This window comes from Trematomus bernacchii, unplaced genomic scaffold (assembly GCF_902827165.1).
Source record: "Trematomus bernacchii unplaced genomic scaffold, fTreBer1.1, whole genome shotgun sequence".
NCBI classification, from domain to species: Eukaryota; Metazoa; Chordata; class Actinopteri; order Perciformes; family Nototheniidae; genus Trematomus; species Trematomus bernacchii.
The window spans coordinates 4,728,621-4,751,522 of record NW_022987899.1 but is presented as its reverse complement, the minus strand read 5'-3'; the positions used below and the strand labels follow the sequence as shown (position 1 = coordinate 4,751,522).

The following is a 22,902-nucleotide window of genomic DNA, read 5'->3' as shown; positions in this document are numbered from 1 at the left end:
ATTTGATTATAACGGAAAGAACACAAACAAAAATATATATAAAAGTAGATTTATTAAAATATTTTATACAAAAATACAGTATTATCAACACATAAATACGCACAAAAGATATCTTACATTTATACAGAAAGTAACAAATGTAAAATAAAAGTGGATTGCTTTACCTTGACAGTGATTCTAATAGTGATGACTTGCTTCTGACATACTAAAACAACCATATCTAAAATAATTAGTTAAAACATACACTTAGAACTTAGAAGTCACTTTCAAAGGAGTGTCATAAATACAAATGTAACCTGACTTCATGAAATGAACATTGACCTGTGTGCAGCTTTTAGCTCTACTTTGTAGTTTTATGTCCGACAAATGGGTTCACAACATGGAGTAAACTGGATGGTGTTTGGGATGGTCTCAGTAAAACAAGTATAAATAGTTCAGTAAATGATTCCTTGTCATTGTCTAGACATTAAAGTAAACGTAACCATTTAAAAACAGTTTGGCCCAAGTCTGGCATGGAGCTGTAATCTGTAAACGTGGCGTTGGAAGTGCTTTAAGCCGTATATCATGTGGAGGATAAAGGTCCTCAGGCCTCTGTGACATATTTCTTCCTGAATTGTCCGCGTGTAAACGTCACAAAGCTGAGTTGTCAGTTACTAACGCTCCAAAGTCCTCTGGACAGTCACAGTGCAACAGCACTGACCTGTGTGTCATGTCCTCAGTAATGATACACTCTGATCTGGTTGTTATCGTCCAGGCCCAGCTGCACCAGGCTGCTCTTTGTGGAAGGAGCCCGATAGCGAGTGAACAGAGGTCTGGAAGAACCAGTTAAAGACAACGTTCGACAAGAGTGTGTATGTCAATAATGTGAAGTCGTAAAAGGTTATGAAACAAGTCCAAAATACATCAATAAACATTGATATGAAAAGAACATTTGGTTAAAAGACATGGAGATTTTAGAGACACTTAGCAACAGTCCTCTAAATTGCTCAACACACACGTACCAATGGTGACCTTTAAACCAGATGGTGTGTTTGTTGTTTGCTTATGGTTTGCACCAATATATATATTTTTTAAATAAATAAAAGGTTTGCAAGTCTGATGTGATGCAAAAAAGAGGAATTAATGCTTGATGGATGATTTGTTTCGATTTGTGCTAATAGCAAAAAGATACATAACAAATAAACTAAAAGGGTAGAAAATAGCAAAGAAAGTAAAGAATATGTAAAAAGAGATAGTTAAACAAATATAATATATTTTATCAAAACAAGATTTGCTTTTTTTTCACTAAATACCAGGATGTTACTGCCTTTTGTAAGTTCCAAACTCCATTGTAAGGGATTTATAAATTGAAATTTAAACACACAGCATGTCAGACTATACTGTATGTCGTATTGAGATGAGGTTGTAATTTGACACTGGGTTGTGCGCTCTTTAATTAAACAACAATACTGATATCATGTATGTGTGTGTGAGTGTGTGTGATAAAAGGATACATGCTGGTGTCTTTCTTGCGCATCTCCAGCCACCTCTTGTTTCCGTCGATCAGGCCCTGCAGCCGCTGGCCGTCCACCTCCACAGACTTCTGCACAGACCGCAGGCTCCGACCATGGTCGCTTCACACACAGACACACAGTGTTAGGATTGTTGTAGGTCAATTAAAGACAGTGAGGATGTGTATATAATCTATAGCCTGATTGAAAGGCACATTGTAGCAGGTTACCTAGCAGGAGTGTATGATGAGTACGCAGAGGCTGCTCCCATGGTGCTGGAGGCGAGTGGATCCATAGCTGCTCCTGGAGAACAGAAACAACTATTCAGGACCAACAACAACGTACACATACAATAAGTCTGATAAACCTTTGCTTCAACACATTTGTCCACTCAGAAGATATCAAAGCGGTTTACACACAAGACTGAACTGAAAGTAGCTTTGTTTGGTCAATAATCACACAACATTTAAAACATGCAACCAAATAAACATTTCCATCAAACAACACACCATGTGTTCAAATGAATATATTGTTTCAGTCACTCATTTCACAAAGGATATCAAAATAAAGCTATCAATTTGAACAGGTTAGTCCCTAATTTGTGCTATATGCCTGTGTCATTTGTCGATACAAATAGCATGTGCCAAAACAGGCACATTTGTTTTATGCATAAATAGTGGAGGATTTTACTAGACATGCAAAAACAACCACTTTTAATTCATTTTATTGTTATGTGCTGGTCTTTTCTTTCCTTTTACTATCCTGATGTGCATTTGACCTCTTTGATCATATAGCAAGTGTGCAAACTCTGCAAACATTATGCAAAGCAGTTTCTCATGGGTGCTTTCTATCAACTGTTAATATGTTTCGTTCTTTCTTTAAAAGTTTATCTTGTGAGTTGTAGATCTTTATATGAGATCAGTGAAAACTGTTTTGAAAAAGAGTGTAAAAAAGGTGTAAAACGAAATGAAAATGTGTTAAATGACGTTCAAGAAAACACTTCTACCTTTCAAGAAAGTGATAATGAAGATCAAGACGACCCAAGATTTATTAAGCGTGTCTTAGAAAAAGCAAGTAAAACTTCATGTGGCATAAAGCAGAATGAGGCGTCTGCTGGCGTACCGGGGAATATCTGGCTCCACCGGCTGTTGATGAGGTCATCAGAGGCCCTCAGCCCACTGCTCACGGGGGTGCTGAAGAAAGGCGTGGCTGTGGAGGAGCCCTGGGGGGCCCAGCTCCAGGGCGTCGAGGGAGGGGGGACGGAGGAGCTGTGGCCAAGGGGGTGCATCTGGGGGAACACGGGGGCAGAGGTGGAGGGGGGAGCTGGGGATGAGTGAGACAAAGGGAAGTGTGTATAGGGGGGGGGCGCTCTGCCTCTCTGCGAGTGAACCCAGCGCACCCAGCACGCTGTTGAGCTGGCCTGAGATCTGCTGCAGGGACTCTGCTAACTCCTGCACTTTGTCCGGGACATTAGGATGACCTCCTGATAAGAGAGTCAGGGAGAGAGAGACAGAGAGAAACAGTGTACGTGAAATGATATTCTGACATATCAGTCATTACAGAGAATATGTCTTGGGAACATTTGGGAAGACTTTGTAGCGTGACTGATTCTGCTGATCGGGAAGAAGCCTGAGACCCTCCTATCAACTTAATTGTGACATTTAGCTAAAAGGAATCAGAAAATGGAAGTGACATCAAGCGTCACAGAAGGGGGTCCTGTCACGGTGTGTTACCTGGTCCGTCCAGGGGGTCCAACGTGCTGCTGAGGTCAGAGTCAGTCACATCAAAGGTCACCTTCCTCTCTCCTGCCAGCCGAGACAGATCCTCAAACAGCGGCTAAACAGAGAAGGCAACACGACATAGTGCAGTTAATTATTATATGCCTTCGATTTATTCTTAAAAAAGCACAAAAATACACAAACAAAGTTTATCAAAATGCCTATTCTGTGTAGGTTTAACGGTATTGAGCTTTGGTACAAAATGTATTTCAGACATCTCTGTCATTTTTTTAATAATAAAATAAACTGAACATACATTTTATTGTATAATTTATTTAAAGCTAACTCCAATGTGCAAAAGCTACTTTAACTAGCAGCAGAATAAATTAATGATAACACAAAAGTATTGTATTTCTATATTTTATGAATGTTTATAGATTCCTTATAAGCTGTAATTGTTAACCTCAGCTAGGACTAACCAGGTGTACAGGTTCACCTCTTGGAGTCCACTGCAGTGAAAGCATAAAAGCTCTAAACATCTCTTTCTCTGAGTGTTTGTCTCACACCTCTTCAGCCAGAGAGCCCTCCAGCTGCTGGAGCTGCTCCTCTTTCCTCCGCAGCAGAGAGTTCCCCCTCTGAACCGTCCGCTGCAGCTCCAGAACATTCCTGCTCTCCTGACAGGACAGAGAAGAGGGAGCTGCACTTAGCACTTATTCTAAATCAACTCCGTCTCACCCCTCATTACACCAAGTATTATTCAGTACCTGCTGTAGGTTTCTTATCATCTCCTCAGACACCCCTCCTCCCTGGTTGGGGTCCTGGGAGGAGCCGTTCTGGGCCGCCCGCAGAGCTGCCTGTCTCTTCATCAGCCGGCTGCTCTCCCTATCCAGGAACTGTTTGGTTTTTTGGATGGATTCGCCATGTGAGGAGATGTAGCGTCGAACACTGGACACAAAGGGATGAAAGATGAGGTTTAATACACACTTGTACCCAGGGGCGGACTGGGACAAAAAATCAGCCCGGCACTCTCGACCGGCCCACTTCGGTACCGCTAATAAATTGTCAATGGGGGGGGGTGCTAGTGACTTATCCGACCGGCCCACCTCGGTAACGCTAGTAAATTCCGCTAGTAAATTGTCAACGGGGGGGGGGGGGGGGGGGGGGGGGGTTTCTAGTGACTTATCCGACCGGCCCACATCGTCCGACCAGCCCACTTCAGTACCGGCCCATCGGGATTCGTCCCGATGGCCAGTCCGCCACTGCTTGTACCCATGGACTTCCTTTTTAACTATGATTTTCTGGTCAACAGTGAATAGTCAGGATAACTTATTTTGCTGGATGATATTTTGTCCCATAAATAATTGTTTTGACAGCATTAATGTCATTTTAAGACCATCTTACGCCACTATAAAATTAATCTTGAAAGCCTAATTATGCAAGTATATTCAAAGAGCAATGACATCTGAATTCCTTAAGAGTATTGTGATTTTTGCCCTCAATAAATGTAACACTATAAAATGTAAACACACCTAAAACAATAAAATGATGAAATATGCCAATATACTGTCAATACCCAAACACATCTGTGAATGCACCAATCACGAAGTGACTCAAAACACATGTTAAAAAATATATTTTAACATATTGCTCGATGTTCTCTGCTTCCATTTAAACAGTTTGATTACTTCTCTATTTTATGTAATTTAACAGTTGCGTAATGTGTTTTTGAGAAGTTTGAAAGCCCTCTTTATTATATTTGATTGGTATAAGTAGGAGTTGTCATAGCATAATTATTTAATAGGTGAAGCACTATTTGTTACTGTGGCACTAAAATCACACATATTTAAAAATATCAATATTATGGTCCATCAGCAACCATGACAACATCTGTACCCCTTGAATACAAAAAAGCCAAAAATGTGTATTATCTTTGTATTCAATGTGTCCTTACTCGTCCACGCTGCTGGTGCTGTCGGGGACAGGGGAGAGGGGGGGGGTCGTCCAGGTCTTCTACATGCAGCGGGGAGCCTCTCCTGTCACTGGGGGGCGCTGTGGCCTCAGATCTCTCTGCCTTCTTCTTGTCCCGTTTAGCTTCTGCTCTCGGGTAGGCACTCACTCCTTCGCCTGGTTCCAGCTCACTGATTGGACAAAAATAATCAAAATCATTGCATTCTCCTCAGATAAATAACCCCATAGGTGCAAACACACAGGACGTTGGGGTTTCCTGCATCTGATTCAAAGGTCCCATATTATACTCTTTTTCATCAATATATTATAGGTCTCAGATACAAAACATGTCTCTGAAGTGTATGGCTCCAAATACCAAACATCCCATAAACCCCTCTGTTTCAGCCCTGTTTCAAAAAGTGCTGATTCTCTGGCCGTTTCTCAATCGCGAGGATGCTGGCTTGGTAGCACAGCCGAGCCGAGCATCTTGCTTCAGAAGCGAGTCAAGAATACTTCCTGCCATTCGGAAAACGAAGAGTGGAACACGCTAGCAAGTGTGCAGGTGTGCGTCATATGAGAGGCCCCGCCTTACATCTTCCGCCACAGATTTGGGGAAATTGGTCCATGCGCAAAGCATTGTGGGGATTTTAAGGACGCGAAGTCTACCCATGTGCCAGCCTCGAAATTTCGCTCAAACCAAGGACGCGGCCTCGGTGGAATTCCAAGTATGCTGGAGATTGGAACAGTCCTTCGGCGGCACTCGATGACGTAGCATCCTTGAAATATTGACTTGGAAGCCAATATCCTCGCGATTGAGAAACGGCCTGAGTATGTTACTTTAGATGAAAATAAGGAGCCACTCCCCACGCCCCTCTGAGAGATATTTGGTTAAAAAGAACACAATGGTGCTCTAGGAGGAGATTCAGGTGATAAGGTGGGGGGGGGTTACCTTGGTTGGTGATTGGCTAATGGTTACACAAGCCAAAAAATCGTTATGACATCATAAAGTGGCCAAAATCTGATCAGCTCATTTTCAGACAGGTTTTTTATATAAATGGATCAGGACACAAAGAGAGAGAATCTTTTTTCCTGAAACTTTCAGAATCTCTTTACACAGAGGGGACACATGTTGATGTAGAAGAGACATGAACAAGTGGATTTTGCATAATAGGTGACCTTTAAACTGTACCTGGCTCTGCGAGTGAGACGGTCGCATCTCTCCTGCAGGAGCGCCACCTTGCTCTCCAGTCGCCCCTTGTCCTCCTTGCTCCTCCTGCTCTCCTCCCTGGCTCTCTCCCCCTCCTCCCTCAGCCTCTCCTCCCCCTGCTTGGCCTCACTCTTCTCCTCCCTCGCTCTCTGGAGGAGTTCTCTGGCTTGATGCCTCTCCTCTCTCATCCTCTCCAGCTCCTCCGTCAGCTGCTCTCTCTCCTGCATCAGCCGGGGTAAGGTCTGGACACACACACACACACACACACACACACACACACACACACACACACACACACACACACACACACACACACACACACACACACACACACACACACACACACACACACACACACACACACACACACACACACACACACACACACACACACACACACACACACACGTGGGGAGAGATGGTTGACAGATGGTTGAGTGTTTTAATATTGTTCTTTTCATTAAGAAAAAGTTGGATGTCTTACCTCTATCTGCCTGTCCACTTCCTCTTCTTCCTCCCCAAGTTTCCTCCTCCTCCTCTTCAGATCTGCTGCCTAAAAAGAGACAGAAACCATAACACCATGAGGTTAGTGTATTAATGATGAATAGTACTTGCAGTATGAGGTAAAGACCTTGTTCTGCAGCATGGCCTCCTGGCTCTTCAGCTCTTTGGCTCTCAGCTCCATCTTATCTGTCAGATCCTCCAGTTCTGACTCCTAAAAGAAGAATTAACACAATTCATTTCTAGAATATAGTGTTGATGACGCTTCACTTTGCTCTACCTCAAAATACCCTAAACATTAAGCTTTAATTCTTTACAATCCGAGATGTGAGATATGTTTTAAATTCAAATGTGTGTATCTGTCTGGTCTCACCTTGCGCGAGTGTGTCAGCTGTGTCTTCTGAATCTGTGTGTTGAGCTGCAAGCGGAGTTTCTCCAGTTGGACAGCATGCGAGGCCTGGAGCTGCTCTCGGTCTTCCTGCAGTGAAGAAAGTAAGCGCGCCCTCTGCGCCGTCTCCTGGAACACAAACGCAACATTTTGTAATTGCAATAAAAACCACATCACTGTTGTATGTCTTTGACAAGTTGCAGTTTACACCCATGTCTGTCCAAAATGGCATCACTTAATTATTTTATAGTATTAGATAATTGTGTGAAACTGTCATAATTAGCATTTAATTTCTTGTCCAAAACCGTGTTTTGTGAGGTAATAGACACCTGAGGCCTGTACTACGAATCCAGTTCAACAGACCCTGGATATGTTTGAGTTACCCGGCTTACCTAACCCAAAACAAATGCGCTCTCGCTAAGCTGTCCTACGACACTGGTTATCAACTCGGTAACTCAAGCCAGGGTTTCTCTGTCCGGCTGAGAGCGCGTTCACATGAAAGGGGCGGGGTTATCAACATTTGACCAATCTCAAACATGGACAAGCGTACTGACAGCGCAGCGTCATACTTCCTGAATGAAAAGTGAACTATAATATTAGACAAATATGAAGAAGTTAAACTTTAAACATCCATGACTTAAACACTTTATCCAGGATAAAAGCCACATAGCTGCACCTGCAAGGTGAATACAGCTGGTAAAAGAAAAAGTGTTTGAATGCGTACATATATCACTGCCCCGTCCAATACACGAGTGGATCTGACTTTAATTACATTTGACTCGAGTGTTTCGTCAACTTAATGTGTTGCTTAAAATAATACTTCTGCATACAGTATGTGACACTGTGAGTGTTGCACGGCCAGATACGGCTCGAGAAGCTGACTCAGATAAGGAAATATATGATACATTATGATGTGATATGATATGAATGATAATGGGACACATCGACGTCTGCACTCACAGTGCCGCAGACTGTACTAGTTACTCTGATCCGGTTACTTATGTCGTGGCAGATATTTAAGTAAGCTTTCTTAACGCTAATGTTATAATAGTCAGATTGCTCTGAAGATGGGAGGGGATATTCTATTAATTTTCACGTTCACACAGTCAGTTGATTTTTGCCGGCCGTCTTTCCTGCAATGGCAGTTTTTCTGTATTTCCTTTATCCTGTAATATGACTTGATAGCTTTAAACTCCGCACACTGAGCTCTGATTGGTCAGCAGGCGGTGCTTTCACTGAGTTGATCTCTTATCAACCTCCGGAGCAGGTTAGCCATTCAGCATAAGTTACCATGGAGATCTAGCCCGGTAAGAAGAGAACCAGCGTCGTAGGACCGGAAACCCAGAGTTTTCCACGAAGCGAAAATCCGGCTTCGTAGTACAGGCCTCTGTCCTTTGGTGGACATTTGTGCCAGAAACCTAATTTATAAGAAAACCCTTCAGGTATTGTTGAGATGTTTGGTTTCCAAACATGGACGTATGGACAATCTGAAAATAAAACGTCTCTGGATGCAGCTGTTCTTTGCATTGAGGAAAACAAACAAATTGTGGATCTTATTTATTGTATTTTAGAGCCTGAAGATCTTTGTCGATGCTGGAAACAAAAATATGTTACACTTCTTTAACACTCATTTCAACATATTCTACTGTTTTGACCCATGCAAGAGCAAGATGAGGGCATGTGTCAGTGAACTGTGAACCCTCTCTCACCTCATCCATGTATTTCTCTCGGATGCTGTTCATCTCTCTCCTGTGGTCCTCCCTCATCTGCTCCAGCTTCCTCTCGTGATCACGCTGCACTTCCTCCCGCACTTCCTGGAGAACATCACCTAGCTAGAGAATGAAAGACAGAAATGGTCCATTTACACCAGAAATAGATATTTGTCTGTGTAAATGTAATGGAACAAATGTAATTCTGAGGGTGTGTGTGTCCTCCCACCTCTCTGTGGTACTCTGCCAGTTGCAGTGCAGGACGTTCTGTGACCTTTATAAAGACAAAGTAGTGTAAACACAGATTCAGACACACATGTGATCATTAATCTGCCCAATGCCACCATGTACCAAAAACACAACTTGACCATGGTAACGGTACCATATTAACCAATAACCCTACTGTATCTCTGTTTGCACACAACAACTAAAAGTAAATAAAGTCAAACTCATGTGTCATGAAGTAACTTGAACTTGTGTATCAAAGAACTCTATGAGTCATTTGTTTTTTATTCTCCATTACTTATTACATTTGCCACCTATTCTGTGTTTTTGTACGCTTAATGCAGCCACAGCCCTTTTTTCTTTTTATTTACACAATGAAATTAAGAGGAGGTTATTTTCTTATTTGGGAGTTTTTTTGTCTTTATTTTAATACAAAAAAAAGGGGGAGGGACAAGGTTGAAATGCAACAAAGGACTAGTAATAAGGACTCAGCTTTCCTACATGCGTCTGCACTAAAAGGTGAGCTACAGGAAGTTCTGTTTTAGAGCAGCATCTGGAGAACGCCCCTGGTTACCCAGCGGCAGTAAATCAAAATCAAATCTGTAGTAATGGTTTCTACCTTGCATCCAACTACTTGGCAACAGATTTTGAAGCTTCAAACTAGGGCTGTGCAATTAATCGTATTTTAATCGCAATCACGATATTGGCCTGCCACAATTACGAAAACAACATAATCGAAAAAAACAATTATTTTGCTTTGCAACATATCTGATCTAATTAATTTTGGTCTCATTTATTTGTATTTATCATATTTACATATGTTTAGTAGCTTGTTGAAGTGCGCTCCAAAATATTTGTTGATCTTGTTTATTGGTATTTATTATTTTGATATTATTTATTTAAATGTATCATTTATTTTATTTATTTTTCTATTGGTTTTTCAGTTGAATTATACGTTCAGGGTAATCAACAGTTAAAAAGATACTGTTCAAATTATTATTTGTATTTGTTTTAAAGTTCAATAAATAGATTTTTTCAAAGTCAATGAATAATCGTATTTAATAATCGTGATATCACTTATTGACCCAAATAATCGTGATTATGATTTTTGCCATAATCGCACAGCCCTACTTCAAACTCAGGAATGTTGCGTCAATTGACTACATTTCCCATCAACACTGATCGGTGGCATGTTTTCCCTTTAATAACAGTGACTTTATTTGAATGTAGTTTCAAACAGATGCTTGTCAACCTGTCTGTATATCTCTGTGGCTCCTAGTACTTGTGTTAGTCATAGAGTAGTCTCAAAGGCAGGTGCAACAACAAACATTTGAATGGCTACATAATATTGAAATCAGAAAGGATCTGGCCATAAGCGTGCCAGCATCATCCTCATTCACCTCGTGTTTCAGAGAGGTCAGTTTCTCCTCCCTCTCTCCCTGAAGTCTCCTTTTCTCCGCCTGCAGCTCCTCTTCAGACTCTTCCTGGAGACGTTCGATGTCCCGCCTCCTCTGCGCCTCCAGTCTGTCGCGCTCCGCTCCTCGCTCCTCCTCCAGAGTGATGCGTAACTCCTTCAGCATGGCCGCGCTCTCCTCCCTGGGCGCGGGGAAACACATCAGTGTGAAATGAAATAGATGAAATACAAACTGAAGCAGGAATTGTCAAATGGTTTCATGTCTGAGTATAAAATAAGTAAGTAATGAGTAATTATATGACACTTGGCAGTCATCAGCTATCCTTGTTTTCAAAGTTTGATAACAAGACATTGGATTCTAAAGGCTTTATTTGTCATATGCACAAAAGTCACGGCGTTGTTGTTGGCAATGAAATGTCTCAGGCTCCTCAACAATGCTACATACAATCTACTTAAATGATACATACAATGGTGCGATAGACATAATAGTTGAAGTAAGTTGCATTATAAGAAAATATCTATTATATAAGATAGAATGATTTCAACAGAATGTACAAATAAATACTGTACAGTAGTCATAAATAGGTTTGTGGATGTGTGGAGTAACAGAAGAGAACAGAGAGTGGAGACATTCAACTCGTGAAAAGTCAGTATTATTAGCCTCACTGTGTTTATGTTTGTTCCTGACCTGAGTTTGCGTTGCTGTCTCTCCCTCTCCTCCTTGGCCGACTCTCTGATCTCCTCCAGCGTCCTCTCAGACTCCTCGTTCAGCGTGGCCTCCTCCTCTCTCCTCTTGGACAGGAGGCGCTGCCGCAGAGCACTGGGGGGGGGGGGGAAACAAGCATCTATGAGGAAATAAATGATTCTCCAGCTTTGTTTTAGTCCCATGTTGGTGAGTTTAGGCAGTAACGTGTGATATACTCTCCATGCGTACCTTAGTCTCTCCTCACTCTCCTCCTTCAGCTTCCTCTCCTCCTCCTCCTCTTCTCTCCTCAGCTGAAGCAGAAGCATTCTCTTCTCCTTCGTCACTTTCTCCCTCTCCTCCCCCAACTCTACATCACCCTTAGTCCTCTCTCTCTCCTCCTTCCTCTCTTTCAGGCTCCTTTCCTCTCTCCTTCTCTCCTCCTCCTCTTCTCTCCTCAGCTCCTCCTGAAGGAGAAGCATTCTCTTCTCCCTCTCCTCCCCCACCTCTATGTCAGCCTTAGTCCTCTCCCTCTCCTCCTTCCTCTCTTTCAGACTCCTTTCCTCTGTCCTTCTCACCTCCTCCTCATTCTCCCTGTCTTTCGTCTCTCTGTCTTTTCTGACTCTCCAGCTTGGCTCCTCTTCCCTTGGGCTCTTTTGGATTTTGAAGAAGGCTTCGTCCTCGTCTAGTTGGGTGTTGGGGGTGCGGGACAGCCGACCTCTGGAGGTTTCCGGCCTTTGTATGACCAAAGAGGTGCCGAGGCTTTCCGTTTTTGGATGGAGCCCGACGCCTTGCCCCGAAAGAGACGAATTTGAGAGGGGGGGGGAGGGGCTGGACTGGTGGAGGACGAGTCGGTCCACTTTAGTGGCTGAAGGGTTGTCTTTGCTAGAATCCTGCAAAATCCTGAAGAGGGAGAAAAGTGTTACTCTTATAGCAAAGCAAAGAAAAGTTGTACAAATCCCAAAATTGGCCATAAGAGTTTATATTTTCCTGAATGGCCTTGTCCCTTTTGAAGCAGTTGTTGATATACATTCATTAGTTGGGACTTGTGTGCCAAATATATGTGGCACAATAATTACAATAGAGAGGCGAAGTCCCTCCCTTTCCGGGGGACCTCCATGGGACCTTATTTCGGAAAAATTATGTATTGAAGTCAATGGAGAGAGAAAAGTTATCTTTCTATCCCGTTTTACACGAATTACACATATGATGTTTGTCCATTTAAAAGATAATTTTTCAAGTCAAAAAAATAAAAATGTGTCGTAAAACTGTGAAGTAACACTTTTTTTTGTGTGAAACCACTCAATGAACTACATCTCCCGTCTCGCACCACACACCAAGACGGCCGTCACGTTGGCACATTTCACTTCTTTCTTTCAGAATGAGGCGGAAAGTATTAAAAGAGGTGAAAATCACTCCAAGTCTGGGCATGTTGAGAGCTGTACATACACACAAGGGGAGTTAGTCGGTTCCGTAAGAGCCAGCATGCAGGACCGGGATTCTGGGATTTGTAGTCTTTCTAGTTTTTCATAGTCTTATATTTCAACAGTTTTACGACAAAATGTGACTTTTTTGACATGGAAATTATTTTTTAAGATTGACAAACATCATATGTGTAATTCGTGGCACAATTCAAACGGGATCGAAAGATACGTTTTCTCTCTCCATTGACTTCAATACATACTTTTTCCGAAATAAGGTCCCATGGAGGTCCACCGGAAGGGGAGGGACTTCGCCTCTCTATTGAGATTTTAGGGGAAATCTAAAAATGGCTAAAATTGCAAGATTACAAAATATTATCAAATCATGAACTTCCAATTCCTTGTGAAACAATATAAAAAACCTGATAAGGACAATACCCCTTTACGAGATGATGCAATTAAGGCTAAGCACGGACTCTTATTTCCAGAAGTTACCAAAGAAAAACAACCAACCTCTTTGCAACCTCTGCCTTCTTTGTCTTCGTTCCTCCTTCTTTCTTCTCTTCCTCTTTTGTGTCCTCCCTCTCCAGAGGACTGACAGTGCCGGACAGGTCCAGAATCTTTTCGGAAAGCTTAAGGATTTCAAAGCAGTTTGACAATGAACACCCTAACCAATGAATGAATGAATGGTGCATAATGGGTGGTGACAGCATGACCTGAGTACCTTGACATCTATGGAGGATGAAGCCTCCTCAATGTTCTCACTGGCTTCAGACTCCTGCCACAACACACACACACACACACACACACACACACACACACACACACACACACACACACACACACACACACACACACACACACACACACACACACACACACACACACACACACACACACACACACACACACACACACACAGTTATGAATGAACAATGGCAAACTAAATTGCACAAGCACCACTAAGCATCAGAGAATGCTGAGATTTCCAAATGACAAACACGTCACCAAAAAGGCAAAAAGCAACAGCATACATGCAAACACAAACAACAAGGCTGCGAAATCAGACGGTCAAGTGTTTGTAAGCGAAAACAAGCAGACTCTGACAATTGGGGGAGGCCAAGGAGAAACTGGTCTGGTGAAAAAAGCTGAAAATAAAACACCAATCTAAAAGCAAAAAAAAAGTCTGTACTGCCAAATATAAAGGGGTCAGCACTTTCCAATCCAGTCCTCAGGGGCTCAAATGCAGTGTCCTTTTTACCAAATGATGTTCCAGTGTGTGAGTGATGAGCCCCTAAGGCAGTGGATTCTGGGAGCTACATGCGCCTTCTCGCAGAGATCAGGCAGCATCAGGGTTGGGGTCAGGAAGTGAAATGTGTGTGTGGTTTGGTTGGGGGAAGCACACAGAACACCGAACCCTACCTCTGCAGGAATGAGGGACTTTTTTGTCCCATTTTCCGTCTTGCCACTGAGAGTTTTTCTCGTTTGGTCAAGCGTTTTACGATCGCTCAGAGCCGTTCCGGTCTCAAACACCTCCACGACTTCCTCCTCACTCTCCGATGCAGTTTGGGGCTTTGGGACCTCTGATACGTCCTCTTCCTCCCCCTCTTCCTCCCCCTCTGTGTCTCCTCCTGCGCTCTCTGTCACTTTCCTCTGGCTCAGGGAGCATCTCTCCAAAGCTTCATCGTTCTCACCCTCGTCCTCCTCCTCCTTCTCCCTTTTCCCATCTATCTCCTCCTCGCTCTCCTCCTGCCCTTCTTCGATATCTACGCTTTTCTCAAGCTCTTTTTCCTCCTTTTCACTTCCAACATCTTGATCACTTTTGGAAGATTTCTCCAAATCTTCATCGCTACCGTCCTCAAATTCATATTTATCTTCTTCTTCTGCTTGCACCTCTCCCTTCGCCTCTCCTTTCTCTTTATTTAAACTCTCCCCTTCAGCACAACTGTCCTTATCACTGTCCCTTTCCTCTCTTTCATTCCTCTCCTGCTGTTTACTGTGCTCAATGTTTTCTGAGTCTTCATCACCGCCTTCGCAGCATTCCACTTCTATCTCGTCGCTCTCTTCCTCATCCAACTCTTTCTTGCTTTCTATAGACCTTTTACTTCCTCCCTGCTCATCCTGCATCTCATCCACCTCTTCTTTGACTTTTTCCTCGTCCCTATCTTCCTCACCTCCTCTCTCCTCCGTCCCTCCCTCCTCTGCTTCATCCTCTCCCTTTTCTACCTGAACATCCTCCTTCTCCTCCTCCTCAGTTAACTCTTTTTCTATTTCCCGTTCAGCAGAGGGTTCAGGACGGGCCCCCTCCTCACTGACGTGGTTTCTGCTGCCCCTCAGTGAGGACAGGTGGAGGTGGCGGCCCCTCAGAGACTCCTTGGTGGAGGGGAAGAGGAAGAACAGTCCGTCCGTCCCAGACAGAGGCACAAAGGAAGGCGTGCAGAGACACAAGGGAGAGAAAGGGTGGAGGAGGGCACGTAAGGGAAGGAGGCAGACAAAAAGATTGTAACCCCAAATTGAAAGACTGTAGGGGGGGGGAAACTGACGAATCGGCAAAATGAGCCATGTTAGACAACCAACACATGGATTATTAAAAAAGACAGATGCACAAATAAACCCATGCAGGTAGACACAGAAAACCATACACATGTTGTTGTTCTGGGTCTCTATAATGCTCAAACACGCACGCACGCACGCACGCACGCACGCACGCACGCACGCACGCACGCACGCACGCACGCACGCACGCACGCACGCACGCACGCACGCACGCACGCACGCACGCACGCACGCACGCACGCACGCACGCACGCACACACACACACACACCACACACACACACACACACACACACACACACACACACACACACACACACACACACACACACACACACACACACACCACACACACACACACACACACACAGGAGCAGGAGCAGGAGCAGGTTTGTCTGATATATGTGATTCCCTTATTTGAGCTTTTCAGAAAGTCATAATGTGCTGATGAAATCACAAAAACATCTACTTTAGTTTGGCTAAATCATCTGGAGATTGAGTCATTTTTAGAAAATAAATAAATGCAATACTACCTATTATTATACGTAATATATAGACTGTGCAATATCTATGGACTAGGACAGACTTTACTTGACATCTTATGGCAGTAGTGGGGAGTTTCACTGCTTATACACAAATCTAAGGGAAATGATAGTATTCATAGTGTTGTTGGCGATAACTCCTGACTAAGTTTCAGACAGCAAAGCAGTAACAGTGACAGTAGGAGGACAGCAGGACAAAGAGGAAGACACAGTGACAGCCGTGCAGCACAGCAGCACAGCAGCTACAGGAACACACCGGGTCACGGCCCAGAGGTGAGAGGTTTAAAGGTCAAAGAGGTCACACGAGACAAAGAGAAGCAATAACATATGCTTTAGAATCACAATTACATGAGACAATGAAAATGTCCACTATGGAAGTAACTAACACAGAGAAGGTGTGAAAACAATAGGCGCTTTCACACAGGAGTACTTTTCCCCGTACTTTTCCCTTTTAGTTCTGATAGTTCCTGGGATTTTGCGTTCACACCAAAAAGAGAACCCTTTTCAGTCCCTGCTTGAGAGGTGGTACTTTCCTGGGGAGAAAGAAGTTCCAATTTCTGATTGGCTGGGAGAATTGCAAACCACGCCCCGTAAAACTCGAAAAAGTTTTGTGAAGCCGCCATTTTATTTGCTGGCATTAGCATTATTAGCATTAGCATTAGCCCCGCGCACCAACGGAGAGAGAATAACTTAGAGCAACACAAAAAAAAACATGGGAGCGGTGGAGATGAGGTGGTGTCGGCGTTCTGGCGATTTACTCGGAAGGCTTCAGTAGAAGCTGCTGGGAGTCCCAGCAGCTTCTACTGAAGCCAGTCCCCAACTCCGGGGACTTCCGGCCGGGGACTCCGGGTGGCACTATATGCCGTGAAGTTGTTTGCGGCCTGCCAGTAAACCCAAAGCAGAAGAAGAAGAAGTGACGTCAGCGGCTTCATTTGCGTAATTTTCCCTCAGGGAACTTATTCCGGTGTGAATGCGATCTGCTCTTTAGTTCCATGGGGGAAGTGCTGGGAACTAAGTACGGCAAAGTACTTGGTGTGAAAGTGGCTAATGAGAACTAGCATCTACATCCTGCATTATAAACGTCTTATCATGTATTGATTAAACTAGTACCGTGATCAATGGATGCATTTTTACTGGAACTGCATGTTTTGGAACTAATGGGGATTATTTTTGAGTGTGATATGATTTGCAATATTAGAGGGATATTTTTTAAGATTCATTCATATTATCAATGAAAAGTGTATTAAAAAGATCATGGTTGGATCTGTCCAAAACAAGGATCATTTATTAAGCCTCTTGAATACCAGGCCTTCTCAGCAGCACAAAAATACTTATTACATATTATATTTGATAACATACTTAAACTAGATAGACTCCTTTCCCATTGCAAGAAGACAAGTATGCCGTTCTTTTTTTCCACCTGAGACTACTGCAGAGTATTCTTTTGTACCTGTTGGGAGGGTGGTTCAGGACTGTGGTCTCCTGAGAGAGCCAAGTCCTGCAACTCTGGCTCTGTCCTCTCCTCAGCTGGAGCTCCGCCACTGGCTTCACTGTCCTAGAGCACACACACACACACACACACACACACATTACAAGTGATAAACCATTATACAAGAAAAAACAGATTCATACCAAAAAAACACTCTCCTATTCAACATGGAATCAAGCCAACAGTGTTATTTCTTTAGAAGGAAATAATCAGACAGAATATATCAGTGTAAGCCTTGGAACGGCTGTTTTCATTTTTGTTATTCCATTATCTTAAGGAAAAGAAATAGAGTAGAATCAGAGCTGTACAAAGCAAATCAATGTGTGTACCTCATACTGAAGGCCTCCTCCGAGTGCGTCCAGGTCCAGGTGAAGGTTCTTCAATAACCGGTCTGAACCACGAGGACTTGGCTGAAAAAGATCACAATGTGTTTAAAAAGGGAAATAGAGCATACATAAAACAGCCAGTACCTGCTTGATCTTGGATTGAAGAGGTGAGAATCAGAGGGGTGACCTTTGACTTACTTTACAGGAGACAGAAATCTGAAATGTAGAATACCTTGTCCTTACTTTCTTTATTAACTCCAGTCTTTAAAAGTAAAACATCATAATCATTTGGATCACAAGAAGCTATGATATTTTGACTTTTTTTTCTTTTTCTAAAGTGCACTTTTGCACCCTAATAGTTCTGTTTGTTCAGGGCTTTTGGTTTGGCTAAAGTAAATGAATAACTATGGATTGGTAAAGAATTGAAAAGTGTCCTTTGGCATCAGAATAGGCTCATCAAGAGCTTTCTTCATTTATATATATATATATACAAAAATTCTCACACAAAATGTCACTGACACCCTCTGGTTGTAACCCATACATTTGTCTTAAGGTTGTACTGCACCTCGTTTTCTGAGATTTTCTCATCCTCATTGTCATCATCATCTTCATCATCATCATCAAAGCCAGGCAGAGTGAGAGACACTCGCTCCTCCTTCCTGTTGCCCAAAACACTCGAGGCTCCACTGCCCCGAAGGCTCTGACAGAGAAAGACAAAGAGTAACGTGTAATGGTTTGGGAGTAGGCATTATGTAAATAACATTATCAACATTTCATTTTAGGATTCTTTTATCATTGTCTTATGAGCAATTCATGATATTATCGCCATTATATGCCATACCATTATATATTATACATTATATTATTATTGCATCACAGAAAGGTCACACATCCTTTCAAGGGAAAAATCGATATCAATCTTAAATAATGCTATTATAAAGAATAAGGCTTTCTTGCATGAAGGCCAAATAAATAATCGTGTGAGACTATTCTGTCTTACATGATGAATTCTCATTTTCTTAATTAAAAAGGTGAATAATACAGTCCGTTTATAGACCTGGGATCTTACCCCAAGCGATGTCTTTAGCGGCTCCAGTCCCCCGGAGCTCCCGAGGGTGCGCCGGAGAGCGGGAGCAGAGCCAGACAGGGGGGCCGGGCCGGGGGCGTCCAGACCTCTGAGAGGAGCCAGGCTGCCCAGAGGGGACGGTAGGCGTCCCAGAGAGGAACTCAGCGCCTGTGGGACAAAAAGACAACGTAAGAGGAATGAGCAACCTTGACCTAACATCTTCAATCACTAAATACACTTAATGAATACTGAATTCCATTGAGAATCCTCACTTGGGCATTTTAAAAACAGCTTTTCATGGTTCTATGTTAATGATAATGTTTTACACAGTGTACACAAACGCATCATTACAGAGAATTTAGCAACGCCAATCAAGTCAAACAGAAAATGTTGATGGTTGTCTTTTTACCTATTTACTCATTTAAATAGCTTACGAGGTGTGAGGGTGAGGTCTCTAAGCAACAAAACATTCATATGGTGGATTAAAGGACAAAACAACAACAAAATACAAGATGAAATCTGTGGGAAAATATCACTCACTCCAGGGGTCTTGAGCGGCTCCTTCTTTTTTTTCTCTTTCTTCTCCTTCTTTTCTTTCTTCTTCTTCTTGTCCTTCTTCGCGCCTCCACCTCCTGTGGCGGTCGTGAGCTGGGCGCGCTCGCGCTCCTGGGCCACCAGGCGGCGGTAGTGCTCGTCGCAGGGGTGGTCCCACGTGGACTGTCCCGAGGAGAAGTTGAAATAGTATATGTCCCCCGTCACGTCCTGGCTGTGGGGGAGGAGGGGAGAGAATCGGGGGGTCACAAGGCAGGATAGAAATAAGAAACATTGGGTAGATGGGTATGGATAGATTCCTGAAACTAAATGCTGCACCATTTAATCAAACTCTATCTGACAGGTTTGTCGGGCCATAAAGAATTAAAGTGGACCTATCATGCTATATTTGAATAATATAGTGTAGGACCATACCTATATAAGGCATATTTATACTTTTTTTTTCTTCAAAATACCAAACAGATCATGCATTTTAGCCATGCCTCATCTTGCTCAATTTGACATTTTTTTATCCCTGTTTTAGCAAGGGCTGATTCAGTGAGAACAGCACCATCTACTGGGCTGGCATATGTACTACAGCGTCTCCAGCGCTTTCGAACGGCAATGGCCGTGGCTGTCTCCTCCTGATTGGTGGAGTTGGCCCAATAGCCGTAGCGCCACTTTCCTGACGTCAGGACAGTGTTAAAATCTGAATCAGTTTTTATCAGATCCGTTGCAGCCCCTTTTTTAGAGATTTGGGTATGGAGGAAAATAGAGAGGGTTGTGTTTTCTGACACTTGGTGAGTTCCCTGGAACACCGGGGACACATATTCATGTTTAAAAGATGTACAAAAGTGCATTTTGCATGATAGGTCCCCTTTAAAGCTGATTTATTTTTTAATGACTGACACGCAAACTAATCATGTTGGTTGACTCAATAGTTAGTAGTTTACAAACATCAAATGATATCATCCTCAGCCTCTCAGTTGAGGGGAGAAAGGGTTGGACAGGTATTTGATTTGCTCGAGCGATAGGGCCAATATATAATATTATACAGAAAAATATATGATGTTTGCTGGTCCATCAATCCAATACAAACCCTTTAACCTATATCTTAAACTGGTTTAATCTAGGACCTACTTGATATGGATGTGTAGTGGAGTGAGTCCAATGTTAGGCATTTAACTGCAGCTGACTAATGATGGAGCAAAAGATGGTTACTTAGCATTTCCCCCTTCAGGTTTCAAAAACACCTTCAAAGAATCAGTGGTCAAGGAGACAAACTTTATATCGGCCAAACACACTACAACCAATCAAACTCGCTGATGGGAATGCTTGTATCTGACGCCTCACTTAGGATCACCAAGACTGTTCACAACAACTTTCCGGCAGTGGCTCAGTCAGTAGGGGCTTGGACTGTGAGCCGTAGGGTCGCTGGTTCAAGTCCCCGAATCGACCTAAATATGGAGTGTGGACTGCTACTTGGAGAGGTCCTAGTTCACCTCAAGCGCCCTGCCGTGGTGCCCTTGAGCAAGGCACCGGACAACCCCCCCCACCCCCCCTGCTCCCCGGGCGCTGTACAATAGCTGCCCACTGCTCCTACTACTAGACTCCTGGTACTAGGAATCTATGATGGGTTAAATGCAGAGAACAAATGTCTGTGTGCTGTGTGCTCTGCATGTGTGACCATTAAAGAGGGTTTCATGCCTCCAATTCTATCTATCTATCTAACTCTGATTTAGATTAATAATAACTCAGAGTAACACTACAGGCTCCACACCAGATACGATGTCTGAATATGGTTGTTTTAAAAATGTAATGTAATAATGTTTTCTGTGGGTGGACATGCTGCTCTGGCCCCACTATCCAGTATCTCTCCCCTCTCTCACCAAGGCTTCCACTCGGGGGGGAGAGGGGCGACAATGCCTTCCCTGGCCAGCCACAGGAGCTCCGACTCCCTTTCAGGATCAATGCCAATCTCTCTTGCGTACTCATGGATCTCTGATGAGAGAGTGAGGATAAGAGAGAAAGAGTGATATGAGACAAAATGAATGTAAAAGTAGTATATTATAGAGCATTTAGTAGGTTTAACAGCTCATTAAAGCAAGGTCAGCCCAAAACATGCTAAAAATAGAATGATATAAGAGTGTAAAGGACACCCTTTATGCCTGATTACAACCTGAACTAAAAAAAAGAGAAAAAAAGTTGCTTCTAAAACATATTTAAATAGAAAGGCATTTTCTTAACTTTTATTTTATACGTGAAACTATTTAATATTGTTGTTTTTTACTTTTTGTCATTCAAAGTCCCTCCACAATGTCGTATAACTTTTATGATTGCTTGTCTATTATTTTTATTTTTATCTTGTAATGCACTTTGTAACTATTCTTTTTTTTTTACGAGGGGATGAAACTCAAAATGTAGACATTGAATAAATAAGTAGTGTGAAAAAAGTAACAATAGACAGCATCTTTTTCATTTTGTTGCAGGCAGGAAGTGTTTCTTTAATCAATAATCAACATCAATAATCAGTGTAAAACAATCCTGGGTACTTGTTGTTTGGTATATATGATCTTCGCCCTTTTCCTGTTTTATTGTAGCACAGTATCTGTGGTAAAGCTAATCTAGACACAGTGAGTAAATCATTATGACATCTTAAAGGACATGCATCCCCGAGATATTACCCTCACCACTGTGTACCTTGTTCAGAAGGTGTATAATTATCATCATAGTCCTCTTCAAGGATCAGTTGGTCTCCGATGAGAGCAGCTGCAGTCATGGTTACTGCAGAGAAATACACAACAGGGTGAATGGTACAGGAAAAGGGAGATATACTGTACATAATACTGTGGCTATAAAAGCTCAGATCATCATTGTGCTGTTCAAAAGACGCCCTGCGACAATATTCTGTCTTTCTATTATGCTTTGCTAACAAGATTAGCACATTCAGTCATTTATGATCAGAATCAGAATTCCTGTATTCGTCCCACATAGTGGAAATGTATGTTGGTACAGCAAAGTATATATAGAGACGAAGAAAAAACAACACTATTATATAAAAAGGCATGCACATAGTATTTAAAATAGAAAAATATACAATTTACAAAAGGACACATTCAAGTGGACAGTAACTAGCAGCAGTATTTATAAAATAAAATAAGTTTAGCACTGTAAAATGAAGTGTGGTGTATACAATTTGTAAAATGATTATTGACCATAGTTCCGTAAGATTCATGTTGCAATAATGGATGGACTAACTAGAAGTAGCATTAATAATAATATTAGCAATGAATCTAGCAAGCTATATTGTTCTACAAAGAAAGGCAAGGGATTAGTATTAAGTCCTAAGCCTGAGATAAACAATAGTCAGACACATTCGCATCTCTATAAACAAAACAATATCAACGTGAAATCATTTTAAGGACAGTAATGCGGGGGAAATTCGATAAGCTAATTAAGCATCTCAGCTAACTTCAACTAGCTAACATTAGCTCATCCAGCTAAGTAGTTAGAGAAAAGCTTTTTCATCAAAGGTGATTTACCTTCCAAACTTTTAATCGGTTTCTTATGAGCCTCTGTGGCAATAGCGACTTGTTTTCAGTTGTTTAACGAAGACATTGTGAACGCATAGGGGCAAAAGATGCTAAAGTTATAGCACTAACAACAACATCTCCAAGGACGCTTCCCCCGC

At 42.5% G+C, this 22,902-nt stretch overlaps 2 protein-coding genes across 2 annotated transcripts; both read right to left on the bottom strand.

Moving 5' to 3' along the window:
- Nucleotides 1-44: 44 nt before the first annotated feature.
- LOC117469981 (centrosomal protein of 164 kDa-like) lies at nucleotides 45-2,855 on the bottom strand. Its single transcript, XM_034114478.1, has 4 exons — nucleotides 2,613-2,855; nucleotides 1,721-1,793; nucleotides 1,494-1,613; nucleotides 45-812 (listed from the first exon to the last, which is right to left on the bottom strand). The coding sequence occupies exons 1-4, from the start codon at nucleotides 2,776-2,778 to the stop codon at nucleotides 716-718; spliced, it is 456 nt and encodes a 151-aa protein (XP_033970369.1). The 5' UTR covers nucleotides 2,779-2,855; the 3' UTR covers nucleotides 45-715.
- Nucleotides 2,856-3,784: 929 nt separating this feature from the next.
- LOC117469980 (centrosomal protein of 164 kDa-like) lies at nucleotides 3,785-22,902 on the bottom strand. Its single transcript, XM_034114477.1, has 22 exons — nucleotides 22,754-22,902; nucleotides 21,912-21,995; nucleotides 21,101-21,212; nucleotides 19,221-19,446; nucleotides 18,684-18,848; nucleotides 18,180-18,314; nucleotides 17,618-17,698; nucleotides 17,250-17,354; nucleotides 13,427-13,480; nucleotides 13,216-13,334; nucleotides 11,534-12,184; nucleotides 11,288-11,419; nucleotides 10,586-10,781; nucleotides 9,190-9,234; nucleotides 8,961-9,083; nucleotides 7,237-7,380; nucleotides 6,994-7,077; nucleotides 6,847-6,915; nucleotides 6,345-6,604; nucleotides 5,160-5,346; nucleotides 3,973-4,153; nucleotides 3,785-3,882 (listed from the first exon to the last, which is right to left on the bottom strand). Exons 2-21 carry the CDS (start codon nucleotides 21,988-21,990, stop codon nucleotides 4,091-4,093), a joined length of 3,030 nt encoding a protein of 1,009 aa, XP_033970368.1. The 5' UTR covers nucleotides 21,991-21,995; nucleotides 22,754-22,902; the 3' UTR covers nucleotides 3,785-3,882; nucleotides 3,973-4,090.

What these genes read in the sequence shown, in the direction of transcription:
- LOC117469980 (XM_034114477.1), bottom strand. Translation starts at nt 21,990, where the DNA reads ATGACTGCAGCTGCTCTCATCGGAGACCAACTGATCCTTGAAGAGGAC. An exon ending in GAGAGTGAGGAGAGACTAAG is followed by an intron (nt 11,420 to 11,533) that starts GTACGCATGGAG and finishes CCCCCCCCCCAG; the next exon opens with TGCTCTGCGGCAGCGCCTCC. An exon ending in AGCACCAGCAGCGTGGACGA is followed by an intron (nt 4,154 to 5,159) that starts GTAAGGACACAT and finishes CTTTGTGTCCAG; the next exon opens with TGTTCGACGCTACATCTCCT.
- LOC117469981 (XM_034114478.1), bottom strand. Translation starts at nt 2,778, where the DNA reads ATGCACCCCCTTGGCCACAGCTCCTCCGTCCCCCCTCCCTCGACGCCC. An exon ending in GTGGAGCCAGATATTCCCCG is followed by an intron (nt 1,794 to 2,612) that starts GTACGCCAGCAG and finishes TCTGTTCTCCAG; the next exon opens with GAGCAGCTATGGATCCACTC. An exon ending in TCATCATACACTCCTGCTAG is followed by an intron (nt 1,614 to 1,720) that starts GTAACCTGCTAC and finishes CTGTGTGTGAAG; the next exon opens with CGACCATGGTCGGAGCCTGC.